A 13,261-nucleotide genomic window follows, 5' to 3' on the forward strand; every position below is an offset into this window, starting at 1 on the left:
CAGAGACACAGATGTGGGAAAAGAGCAGAGACACAGATGTGGGAAAAGAGCAGAGACACAGATGTGGGAAAAGAGCAGAGACACAGATGTGGGAAAAGAGCAGAGACACAGATGTGGGAAAAGAGCAGAGACACAGATGTGGGAAAAGAGCAGAGACACAGATGTGGGAAAAGAGCAGAGACACAGATGTGGGAAAAGAGCAGAGACACAGATGTGGGAAAAGAGCAGAGACACAGATATGGCGAAAGAGCAGAGACACAATTGTGGCGAAAGAGCAGATACACAGTTGTGGGGAAAGAGCAGAGACACAGATGTGGGAAAATAGCAGAGACACAGATGTGGGAAAAGAGCAGAGACACAGATGTGGGAAAAGAGCAGAGACACAGATATGGCGAAAGAGCAGAGACACAATTGTGGCGAAAGAGCAGAGGACACAGAAGTGGGTAGAGAGCAGAGACACATTTATGCAGAAACAGCAGATATACAGATGTGGAGAAAGAGCAGAGACACAGATGTGATCAAAGAGCAGAGACACAGTTGTGATGAAAGAGCAGAGACACATTTTTGCGGAAAGAGCAGAGACACAGTTGTGGGAAAAGAGCAGAGACACAGATGTGGGAAAAGATCAGAGACACAGTTGTGGGGAAAGAGCAGAGACACAGTTGTGGGGAAAGAGCAGAGACACAGATGTGAGGAGAGAGCAGAAACACAGATGTGGGGAGAGAGCAGAGACACAGATTTGGGGAGGGAGCAGAGACACAAATGTGGGAAGAGAGCAGATACAGAGATGTGGGGAGGAAGCAGAGACACAGATGTGATGAGAGAGCAGAGACACAGATGTGGGGTGGAAGCAGAGACATATATGTGGGGAAAGACCAGAGACACAGATGTGGGGAAAGAACAGAGACACAAAATTGGGGAAAGAGCAAAGACACAGAGACAGAGATATGGGGAAAGAGCAGAGACACAGATGTGGGAAAGAGCAGAGACACAGATGTGGGAAAGAGCAGATACACAGTTGTGGGAAAGAGCAGAGACACAGATGTGAGAAAAAGCAGAGTCACAGATGTGGGGAAAGAGCAGAGACACAGTTGTGGGAAAGAGCAGAGACACATATGTGGGAAAGAACAGAGACACAGTTGTTGGGAAAGAGTAGAGACACAGATGTGGGAAAAGAGCAGAGACACAGATGTGATGAAAGAGCAGAGGCACAGTTGTTGGGAAAGAGCAGATATACAGATGTGGGGAAAGAGCAGAGACACGGATGTGGGGAAAGAGCAGAGACACAGTTGTGGGGAAAGAGCAGAGACACAGATGTGGGAAAAGAGCAGAGACACAGATGTGATGAAAGAGCAGAGGCACAGATGTGATGAAAGAGCAGAGAAACATATGTAGTGAAAGAGCAGAGACACATTTGTGTGGAAAGAGCAGAGACACAGATGTGGTAAAAGAGCAGAGACACAGATATGGCGAAAGAGCAGAGACACAATTGTGGCGAAAGAGCAGATACACAGTTGTGGGAAAAGAGCAGAGACACAGATGTGGGAAAAGAGCAGAGACACAGATGTGGGAAAAGAGCAGAGACACAGATGTGGGAAAAGAGCAGAGACACAGATATGGCGAAAGAGCAGAGACACAATTGTGGCGAAAGAGCAGATACACAGTTGTGGGGAAAGAGCAGAGACACAGATGTGGGAAAAGAGCAGAGACACAGATGTGGGAAAAGAGCAGAGACACAGATATGGCGAAAGAGCAGAGACACAATTGTGGCGAAAGAGCAGAGGACACAGAAGTGGGTAGAGAGCAGAGACACATTTATGCAGAAAGAGCAGATATACAGATGTGGGGAAAGAGCAGAGACACAGATGTAATCAAAGAGCAGAGACACAGTTGTGATGAAAGAGCAGAGACACATTTTTGCGGAAAGAGCAGAGACACAGTTGTGGGAAAAGAGCAGAGACACAGATGTGGGAAAAGATCAGAGACACAGTTGTGGGGAAAGAGCAGAGACACAGTTGTGGGGAAAGAGCAGAGACACAGTTGTGGGGAAATAGCAAAGACACAGATGTGATCAAAGAGCAAAGACACAGTTGTTGGGAAAGAGCAGAGACACAGATGTGGGAAAAGAGCAGAGACACATATGTGATGAAAGAGCAGAGGCACAGTTGTGGGGAAAGAGCAGAGACACAGATGTGGGAAAAGAGCAGAGACACAGATGTGGGAAAAGAGCAGAGACACAGATGTGGGAAAAGAGCAGAGACACAGATATGGTGAAAGAGCAGAGACACAATTGTGGCGAAAGAGCAGATACACAGTTGTGGGGAAAGAGCAGAGACACAGATGTGGGAAAAGAGCAGAGACACAGATATGGGAAAAGAGCAGAGACACAGATGTGGAAAAAGAGCAGAGACACAGATATGGCGAAAGAGCAGAGACACAATTGTGGCGAAAGAGCAGAGGACACAGAAGTGGGTAGAGAGCAGAGAGACATTTATGCAGAAAGAGCAGATATACAGATGTGGGGAAAGAGCAGAGACACAGATGTGATCAAAGAGCAGAGACACAGTTGTGATGAAAGAGCAGAGACACATTTTTGCGGAAAGAGCAGAGACACAGTTGTGGGAAAAGAGCAGAGACACAGATGTGGGAAAAGATCAGAGACACAGTTGTGGGGAAAGAGCAGAGACACAGTTGTGGGGAAAGAGCAGAGACACAGTTGTGGGGAAATAGCAAAGACACAGATGTGATCAAAGAGCAAAGACACAGTTGTTGGGAAAGAGCAGAGACACAGATGTGGGAAAAGAGCAGAGACACATATGTGATGAAAGAGCAGAGGCACAGTTGTGGGGAAAGAGCAGAGACACAGATGTGGGAAAAGAGCAGAGACACAGATGTGGGAAAAGAGCAGAGACACAGATGTGGGAAAAGAGCAGAGACACAGATATGGCGAAAGAGCAGAGACACAATTGTGGCGAAAGAGCAGATACACAGTTGTGGGGAAAGAGCAGAGACACAGATGTGGGAAAAGAGCAGAGACACAGATATGGGAAAAGAGCAGAAACACAGATGTGGAAAAAGAGCAGAGACACAGATATGGCGAAAGAGCAGAGACACAATTGTGGCGAAAGAGCAGAGGACACAGAAGTGGGTAGAGAGCAGAGACACATTTATGCAGAAAGAGCAGAGACACAGTTGTGGGGAAAGAGCGGAGACACAGATGTGGGGAAAGAGCAGATATACAGATGTGGGGAAAGAGCAGAGACACAGATGTGATCAAAGAGCAGAGACACAGTTGTGATGAAAGAGCAGAGACACATTTGTGCGGAAAGAGCAGAGACACATTTGTGCGGAAAGAGCAGAGACACAGTTGTGGGAAAAGAGCAGAGACACAGATGTGGGAAAAGAGCAGAGACACAGATGTGGGAAAAGATCAGAGACACAGTTGTGGGGAAAGAGCAGAGACACAGTTGTGGGGAAAGAGCAGAGACACAGTTGTGGGGAAAGAGCAGAGACACAGTTGTGGGGAAAGAGCAGAGACACAGTTGTGGGGAAATAGCAAAGACACAGGTGTGATCAAAGAGCAAAGACACAGTTGTTGGGAAAGAGCAGAGACACAGATGTGGGAAAAGAGCAGAGACACATATGTGATGAAAGAGCAGAGGCACAGTTGTGGGGAAAGAGCAGATATACATATGTGGGGAAAGAGCAGAGACACAGATGTGGGGAAAGAGCAGAGACACAGATGTGATCAAAGAGCAGAGACACAGTTGTGGGGAAAGAGCAGAGACACAGATGTGGGGAAAGAGCAGAGACACAGATTTGATCAAAGAGCAGAGACACAGATGTGATCAAAGAGCAGAGACACAGTTGTGGGGAACGAGCAGAGACACAGATGTGGGGAAAGAGCAGAGACACAGATGTGATCAAAGAGCAGAGACACAGATGTGATCAAAGAGCAGAGACACAGATGTGGGAAAAGAGTGGAGACACAGATGTGGGAAAAGTTCAGAGACACAGATGTTGCGAAAGAGCAGAGACACAGATGTGATCAAAGAGCAGAGATACAGATGTGGGTAAAGAGCAGAGACACAGTTGTGGGGAAAGAGCAGAGACACAGATGTGATCAAAGAGCAGAGACACAGAAGTGGGAAAGAGCAGAGACACAGTTGTGGGGAAAGAGCAGAGACTCAGATGTAGGAAAAGATCAGAGACACAGATATGGAGAAAGATCAGAGACACATTTGTGCGGAAAGAGCAGAGACACAGATGTGGGAAAAGAGCAGAGACACAGATGTGGGAATAGAGCAGAGACACAGAAGTGGGTAGGGAGCAGAGACATAGATGTACATACATGACCCTCTGCAGGAGGGGCACAGTGCTCTGTTTCTGGGCTTCCCTTATAGGGCGGTATTCAATGAGCCTGATTCGCCATGTTTTTATGGCGAATTTGTGCTGTTTGGTGAATTTTTGTCTAAAACGGTGAATCACCCTATTCAATGACCACATGGCGAATACATTTGAAGGTTTTTTTCGCCATGATTCACCGAGTAGCAATCGCTATCTTTTTATGGAGAAGTATTAAAATAAAGCGTTTTGTTTTTTACATTTGGTGTAAAAAAATCAGGAATTTTATTCTGAGGAGGGGCATGCTATTTTTATTCATGTGCTGTAAGCACATGAATATATATTTAATTAAAATAAATATATATATTTTTTTTTTTACACAGCAGCCAGCAGGGGGCGCCGGAGCCGAGCCGCTCATTACATATTCATATATTCATATGGGGGGGGGGGGCCTTGGGACATGTCGACACCGTCATAGACTCCAACAAAACCTTAAAAACCTTATGTCATCCATTTTCATGTTAACCTTTTGTATCTTCACCTTTTTGATTGTGTCGTCCTTTCTCCTGTATTTACCTACTGCCTGTCAACCGATGGTGTTCGAACTTAAGACCACCGCCCTAAAACCTGCGAAAGTGCAGGGGGCGGTTCACCGAGCAGGCCTACAGGTAGGACACGCCGTATACAGAATCTCCTGGTCAGCAACGAGCTCCCGGCTCTATACAGGCTAAACGGCGGCGTGCAGCACATATACCGGGATCTGAGGACATATGTGCATCAGCAAACATTACGTGTAGAGTAAATTAAACTGGGGCTGATAATTAGGTGGCGAGGAGATGATTGCAGACTTGGGAGAGTAAATCATCTGTACTAAACCACTCTCCATTTCCACTGAAGCACTTAAGTGTACAATAAAACCCAATGTCATCCTGATAAACATTTAGCAGAAACTCGTTTTATCCGACAACAACCAAAAAATGACACAAATATAAAAGTAAAAAAAAAGGGAAAAAAAAGCCCTTAGTGCCTGATTTCAGATCTGCTATAAAATAAAATTTATCAACCAGCAGAAGGACTCCGACGTTAGTTAATGTGACTTTCAGTCTTATGGAAATAGCTCGAAGTCTTTGCAGAATCCGGCATCTTTTATTGGACTAATGTAAACATCGGGGAAAGTGTCTTTACACATGGCTGGTAGGGCTCGTCGCCGAGGCGGGAGCAGAGCTGCCATGTTACGCGCTGTCAGGACCGCTCCTGTGACGGTCATTTCAATAACGTGGTAAACGGTAAAAACATGAATAACGGATAAATGGAAGAGTATTATGGGACTAATTCAGGTTGGCTGCTTAGCGAGCACCTTAACGCTGCACCACCGAGCGGCCACTCTCCCCCCGGCGCCCGAATACCTTTCGCTGCCATGCGACCATCAAATGCCATGCAGACCTGTGCGAGGGGATGCCTAGGCTGCGAACGCAGGTACATTTGTTGGTGAATTGCATGTACACTGATTTGAAATGGCTTTTGATATGCTGTAGCGCAGTGGTGTCAAACTCATGGCCCTCCAGCTGTCGTGGAACTACACATCCCAGTTTGACCAATCCTTTATATAAAATCTGTGGCAGGGCATGCTGGGATGTGTAGTTCAACAACAGCTGGATGGCAATGAGTTTGACACCACTGCTGAAGTGCATCATTATGGAGATTTATATTTGTGTCCTTCAATGGATAATTAAGGACAAATATATCAAGTTCTGAACTGGTTTTGCAATACATTTTCCGCTAAAGTTACCTTTCCCAGCATCTCACATATTAGCTATACAGTATATAAAACACATCAAGTTCAGTACAAGAGGCCCATCACACCAATGTGTAATGCTATGGAACTTCTCATTTGATGCAAATGTACAGTATCCCTCCTGAACCAAATATTACATATAAGCCGTGTTTGGGGATGCGGTCATTTGGTCTACAGCATTATGGTCGGCCGTCATTAGGTTGACACCATTTGGTCGACATGGGAAAAGGTCGACATGGTTCTAGGTCGACAGGTCATTAGTTCGACAGGTCATTAGTTCGACATTGTCTAGGTGGACCGTCAAAATGTCAACATTTTTCAGCTAACATGTGCCGACAGGCGGTATTTCATGCCCGACCATCCACTAGGGCATGGTGGGAGAATAAAATAGTGTGCCGAGCTTAGTGAGGCACCGTGCCCGACACACAGGTATGCGGTGCACTTTAAACTGTGTCCATGTCGTCTGTGTTGACATTCAGGTAAAAAAACAGTGAAAAACCCGGTACTCTTTACCTAGCACGGCGCCCATCGCGGCCATCGCGGGCATTAAATGCACTAAAAAACGCGACCGACGCGATGCCCGCGATTTCCCATAGGGAACAATGTTACATTTCTCATACCCCCACTATCCACGTCGGCGTGGAGTTGAGAATAGAATAGTGTGGCGAGCGCAGCGAGCCACCGAGCCCCCGAGCCCGAAGCGTGGCGAGCGGACGCGGATACCTGTGAAGCCCGCGAAGGGACGCGTTTACCTGTGAAGGTATCCGTGTCCCCTCGCGGGGCTCGCTGCGCTCGCCGCGCTTCGGGCTCGGTGGCTCGCTGCGCTCGCCACACTATTCTATTCTCAACTCCACGCCGACGTGGATAGTGGGGGTATGAAAAGGTCGTAGGACGCGTACCGCCGCCCAACGCGGGCTCGCTGCGCTCGCCACGCTTCGGGTTAACGTTGATCGTGGGGTGGCGTTAACAATTGTGGGGGCCATTTCACACTTCAGGGTGGCTATTTGGCCTCTGTGGGCCTTTTAACATTGTTTCCTATGAAAAAATCGGGTCAATTGAGGCATTGAACAGAAAAATCGGGTCAATTGAGAAATTTAACATTGATCCCTATGGGAAATTACGGGCATCGCGTCGGTCGCGTCGCACCCGATTTTTAGTGCATTCAATGGCCGCGATGCCCGCGATTTTTTTACCTGCGATGCCCACGATCAAAATCGTGGGCGCCGTGCTAGGTAAAGAGTACCAAAAACCCCATGTCGACCTAATGACTGTCGACCTAGACAATGTCGAACTAATGACCTGTCGAACTAACGACCTGTCGAACTAATGACCTTTACACCTAGAACCATGTCGACCTTTTCCAACGTCGACCTAGACCCATGTCGACCTAATGACTGTCGACCATAATGCTGTAGACCATAATACTGTAGACCAAATGATCCCAACCCAGTGTTTGTACTGTTGATTTAAATGTAGAGAAATATGAGGTGATTGCTAGTTGGGGGTATTTAGGAGGGTGATACATGAACATAGAGTATTTGAGAGGACTTTAACCAGGTAATGCCTCTAACTGTCATTTCAGCTGCAAATTGTCAATGTTTAGTATGAGAGCAAATACCAATCAGCCATGGGATCCCAATGGTTGGAAAACAGACAGATATGATTGTACAGATAAATTAGTTAAATCAAAGGGATTTAACCAATTTGTCCAAACGACCATTTTCATTGGCTCCCAGGTTTTCCTTCCCACAAGGCAGATTGAACAGATAAATCTTTGAGGGTGCACCCGCAGGTCTTTCTTAAAGTAAGGGCTCAATGGGCAGCTTCACAAGGTCCCCCCAATTCTGGGGGCCTTTGAGCTGAGCTGGATTGGGTTGTGGGCATCTGGCTCCTGAGCTACTCAGAAGGTGGTAGAGGATGCTGCCTGGTCGCCATGATTGTGAACCACAGGCAAACAGAGGATGGCTGGAGCTATCCTCCAATCAGAGCACAGCATTCTCTACCTGCCTTCCAACCTGCAGCCAAACAGTGAGAGGCTGACAGCATGTTGATTGGTGGAGCAATCCTCCAATCAGAGCACAGCATTCTCTACCTGCCTGCCTACTGCAGCCAAACAGTGAGTGTTTGTCAGCATGCTGATTGGTGGAGCAATCCTTCAATCAGAGCACAGCATTCTCTACCTGCCTCCCAACCTGCAGCCAAACAGTGAGAGGCTGTCAGCCTGCTGATTGGTGGATGATAGGAGCTATCCACCAATCAGAGCACTGACAGCCATTCACTGTATAGAAGCAAGTGGAAAGAGGGATTGTTATGATTTTTTTTATTAACCTCTTTCCCCTGAATGGGTCTGGAGGGGCCCCAAATGCATTCCTTTGCCCAGGGGGTACAATGCTTTTAAGATGGCCCTTCCTTAGGTCATAGGATCTCCAACTCGGCCCTCAGGACCACAAACAGCTCGTGTTTTCCAGGTCTCACCACAGAAGTGACATAATTACAGTAGCTCCTCCTGTGACGGTGAGTAACCGGTGCACCTGCGCTCCTGGCGGGTGACCTGGGAAACGTCAGCTGGGGGCCTGAGAACCTACGTCTATGTCATTTATAGTGAACAAGGCAAACACCACCACAATATCAGACTGGGGACCCACCTGCCGCCGCAAGTCTCGTGTCTTCTTGGTCATCCTGTCTATGGCGATGTTTAATTGGTCTCCTTTTTCTTTTTTTCCCGACTGAAAAGAAGTAAGAAACAGGGTGAGATTTGTCTGCAGATAACACAACAATAAGGTAAGAACAACAGCAATATATAGCCCCACACACATATATTATACCATCTGGGTTACCAGCTATTGACCCCCCATGCTGTACAGCATTATGCACTCATGTCCGCACCGCACTCATGGGTCTGATTCAGGCCTGTTTTTGCAGATGGACAAAACCATGCTGCACTGCAGGTGGGGCAGATGTAACATGTGCAGAGAGAGTTAGTTTTGGGTGTGGTGTGTTCAACCTGAAATCTAAATTGCAGTGTCAAAATAAAGGAGCCAGCATTTTCCCTGCACATAAACAATATAACTCCCCCAAATCTAACTCTGAATCTGTTACATCTGCCCCACCTGCAGTGCAGCACAGTTTTGTCCATCTACCAAAAATCGCAGGCTTTACACCTGGTCTGAATCAGGCCCATTGTCCGTAACATTGCTGCCGCAGGTGCTGATTGACGCAATTTACACTAATTAAATATTCATTAATTGTATTGTGATGTCGCGGGTGGCGGTTTCTGGCAGTGATGTCACAGATGGCAGTTGGCGTTTGAATTGTGGACTGAGGCGAAGCCCCACCTCTGGAGTTGACACCGGTCGAAATTTAGAGAGAAAAAAAACATGTGTCAACCAATTGCACATGTCAACCTTTTTTTACCAGTCGACGATATGGTGTCAGGCTAGACACCGCCGATCTATCACCCAGATACCATACTGAACTCCCAGCACAACAGAAATAATTCTAAGAATAATAATACTACATGATACATAAACCACAGCAAACTCTCAGATCATTGCTTTGAGTTGCCCGGTTGCTATGGGAACGGATTGCCCCCCTTTCTGTTCCAAGTTGGCTCCTGTCACCTTTTTCAGTAGAAATATCGTGAAAATTTTAAGAGCAATAAAGTGGTCATAAATTCTGCCGGCAAAATATCGCCGGCGCCCCAAAATACGTCAGATTTGAGGTCACCTACATGCGTGTAAAACATGAAAGCCAGCTTGACCCATACGACGCAGGTAATTGGCGCCAGCACCTTTTATCTTATGTATCAGTAACAGCGAAGAACCTTCAAAGGGAAGTTTGCAAAGTGCTCTCGGTTCCCCGACACCGGTAACAGAAGTGTATCTCACCGCAGGGAAACCAGTAAGTGGCATTTAGTGCGTCTCGACGCTGGGTAAAAAGGGAAAATAAAACAGAGATGATCTATAAACACTTATCCTGGCTGAAATCCCCGACAATGGCTCCGTTGTGTGACCCTAATAAAGAGCCGTTTTGCCATTTCTATAGGTTCCGTTTGCTTATTCCTTACCGTACGTCGCTGCTAATAGTTGTGTCAGCGTGTCGGCTCAGATAATAACACAGTTTCCAGCAAAAGAAGGGCTTTTTTTACGCCGTTCTCCGCGGAATTATTGTCAGAGAACTTCTTAGCGTTCATTCAAAACAGGGGAGTTAATATAATCCGGAAAGAGAAAATACAGATAAAGGATTTGTAGAGGAACATAGACCCCTATTTACTAAGCTTGGAGAGAGATAAAGTGTACAGCAGGCATGTCGAACTTTGGCCCTCCAGCTGTTGTGAAACTACACCTCCCATCATGCCTTGCCACAGTTTTGCTATTGGGGAATTCTGAAACTATGACAAGGCATGCTGGGATGTGTAGTTTCACAACAGCTGGAAGGCCAAGGTTGGACATGCCTGGTGTACAGAGAAAAGGCACAAGCCAATCAGCTCCCAACTGACATATTTGAAAAAAATGGCAGCTAGTAGCTGGTTGGCTTGTGCCTACTCTCTTTCCACTTTTTCTCTCTCCAAGCCTTAGTACATAGGGCCCAGTTCCTGATCTGCTCGCCAGCCTGCGTGTGTTCATAGCCCAGGTCGTCACTCATGCGCCCGCCCCTAGCAAGCAAAGGACCTCCCGGCCACTCCCAGCCTTTCAAAGGACACGCCCATCATTTTGCAATGCTGGGTGTCCACCAAGAACACCCTGGCGAGAGGAAATCCGCCGAAGGTGCTGCGCTGCTAAGGTTTGCATATGCGCATTAGCACCTATGCTCAGACCCCCGCCATCAGAGACGGGCCGAATTTGCTGCTCAGCGAGCAGGTCTGAATCAGCCCTTTTGTGCGATGTTGTAAAGCGTTTGTTTGGAGTGTGTGAGAATCCCATGCTCTGCCTGTGTGAGGAGAAGCGGGGCTCACACGCACATCGCTAATGGCATTGTTATGTAAATGACAGCAGGACAGAGGACACAGCCACTCGGGCAGATGTTCCATAATTATCCCAGCCTAAATTTCCTGGCATTATTAAAAACAGCATAAACAACACAAAGAAAGCAGAAGCCGTGCACCGGGGGACCGGCAGATATCACTGTCACAAGATCAAGAGCCTGCAGATGACAAGCTGAGATTCCCCCAGCACTCACCTCTCTCAGCGGCCAGGTGCTGACGTGATACTGGAGGCTGCTTCCTCCCATCTCATATCACACCAGGGGGGGGGCGCGGGAAGTTTGGGGATTTGTGATGGGCAGGAATGAGATAAATCTGACAGATGGAAATTTAATGACAGTAAAGTTACGTAATTGGCGTTTGATAGTCACTGCAGAAAAACGCTGTACATAATGCCGACGGTTTATCGACGGGTCCGATGATTGGAGATCTGTGCGTTCCCAGATGCTGAGCGTGTGCAGTCTCCTTCTACGAGATTGCGTTCAGTGCCCTCGGACGTGGCATAAAAAATGGGGCCTGTCACTGTCTGGCAGCAGGCTGGAGGCAGGTAGAGAATGCTGCACTCTGATTAGTGGACAGCTCCAGCCATCCACCAATCAGCATGCGGATAGCTTTTCACTGTCTGTCAGCAGGCTGGAGGCAGGTAGAGAATGCTGCACTCTGATTAGTGGACAGCTCCAAGCATCCACCAATCAGCATTCGGATAGCTATTCACTGTCTGGCTGCAGGCAGCTAGAGAATGTTGCACTCTGATTAGTGGACAGCTCCAGGCATCCACCAATCAGCATTCGGATAGCTTTTCACTGTCTGGCTGCAGGCAGGTAGAGAATGCTGCACTCTGATTAGTGGACAGCACCTGCCATCTACCAGTCAGCATGCAGATAGCTTTTCACTGTCTGGCTGCAGGCTGGAGGCAGGTAGAGAATGCTGCACTTTGATTAGTGGACATCTCCAGCCATCCACCATTCAGCATGTGAATAGCTATTCATTGTCCAGTACAGGCTGGAAGCAGGTAGGGAATGCTGCACTCTGATTAGTGGACAGCTCCAGCCAGCCACCAATCAGCATGTGGATAGCTTTTCATTGTCCGGTTGCAGGCTGGACGCAGGCAGGGAATGCTGCACACTAATTAGTGGACAGCTCCAGCCATCCACCAATCAGCATGCGGATAGCTACTCACTGTCTGGCTGCAGGCTGGAGGTAGGTAGAGAATGCTGCACTCTGATTAGTGGACAGCTCCAGCCAGCCACCAATCAGCATGCGGATAGCTATTCATTATCCAGTACAGGCTGGACGCAGGCAGGGAATGCTGCTCTCTGATTAGTGGACAGCAGCTGCCATCCACCAATCAGCATGCAGATAGCTTTTCACTGTCCGGTTGCAGGCTGGTCTCAGGCAGGGAATGCTGCACTCTGATTAGTGGACAGCTCCAGGCATCCACCAATCAGCATGCAGATAGCTTTTCACTGATTTGTGATCGCCAGGATGACGACGTAGCGGGCGGCTGGTGGCAGGCATTGGCCCGCCCGCATACCCATGACCATAAAACGCTGGGCGCCGCCTGCCCACCCATCAGTGATCAAACCATCGGCCCGGGGGAGCGAATTTGGCCCATTCCAAGCCTCCTTAGTACATATGTACTAAGGAGCATCATAAAGTGGAGAGAGATGCAATCAGTCCCTCGCTTTTCATGGTATAGGCTGTGTTTGAAAAATGACAGTTATGTGCTGGTTGGCTGGTACTTTATATCTCTTTACCATTTTTTTTTAACTTTAATGAATTATCTCTCTTGATTCATTTTGCACAGATAAAGGTGTTCATGGCCTTTGAGCGTCTAGCCATTTATTTGCACCGGCTCAGTGCTAGCAGAGTCTGGCCACTTACTGTTAATGTGACGCTATCAGCGCAGGCGGTTTTTGTGTTCCCGGCTGTGACCGTGGTGGACCAGTGGAGGGCACTGGAGAGCCAAAGGCAGAAGGTTTAATGTAGGACATACACAGGGAGATCAGGGCACAGCGAACCAGAGAGTTGGCGGAGACCAGGAACAGGGGCGCGGAGTCTAACCTGCCAGCGGTATTCACCAGGGAGCCCCGCAAGGAACTTTGGACTTAGCTGCGTCTGACAGGCAGGTCGCGGCCCCC

The 13,261-nt window shown here is 47.9% G+C and overlaps 1 protein-coding gene across 4 annotated transcripts in view; it reads right to left on the reverse strand.

Annotated features, from left to right (window-relative positions):
* CTNNA2 (catenin alpha 2) overlaps nucleotides 1-13,261 on the reverse strand; it is a 1,425,647-nt gene that overhangs the window by 449,085 nt on the left and 963,301 nt on the right. For all 4 annotated transcript variants that reach the window (XM_083180541.1, XM_083180424.1, XM_083180611.1 and 1 more), the window contains exon 8: nucleotides 8,785-8,865. In XM_083180541.1, the coding sequence (XP_083036667.1) occupies nucleotides 8,785-8,865 (81 nt within the window). The remainder of the gene's footprint in view (nucleotides 1-8,784; nucleotides 8,866-13,261) is intronic.

Source organism: Crinia signifera, chromosome 1 (assembly GCF_055691185.1).
Source record: "Crinia signifera chromosome 1, ASM5569118v1, whole genome shotgun sequence".
NCBI classification, from domain to species: Eukaryota; Metazoa; Chordata; class Amphibia; order Anura; family Myobatrachidae; genus Crinia; species Crinia signifera.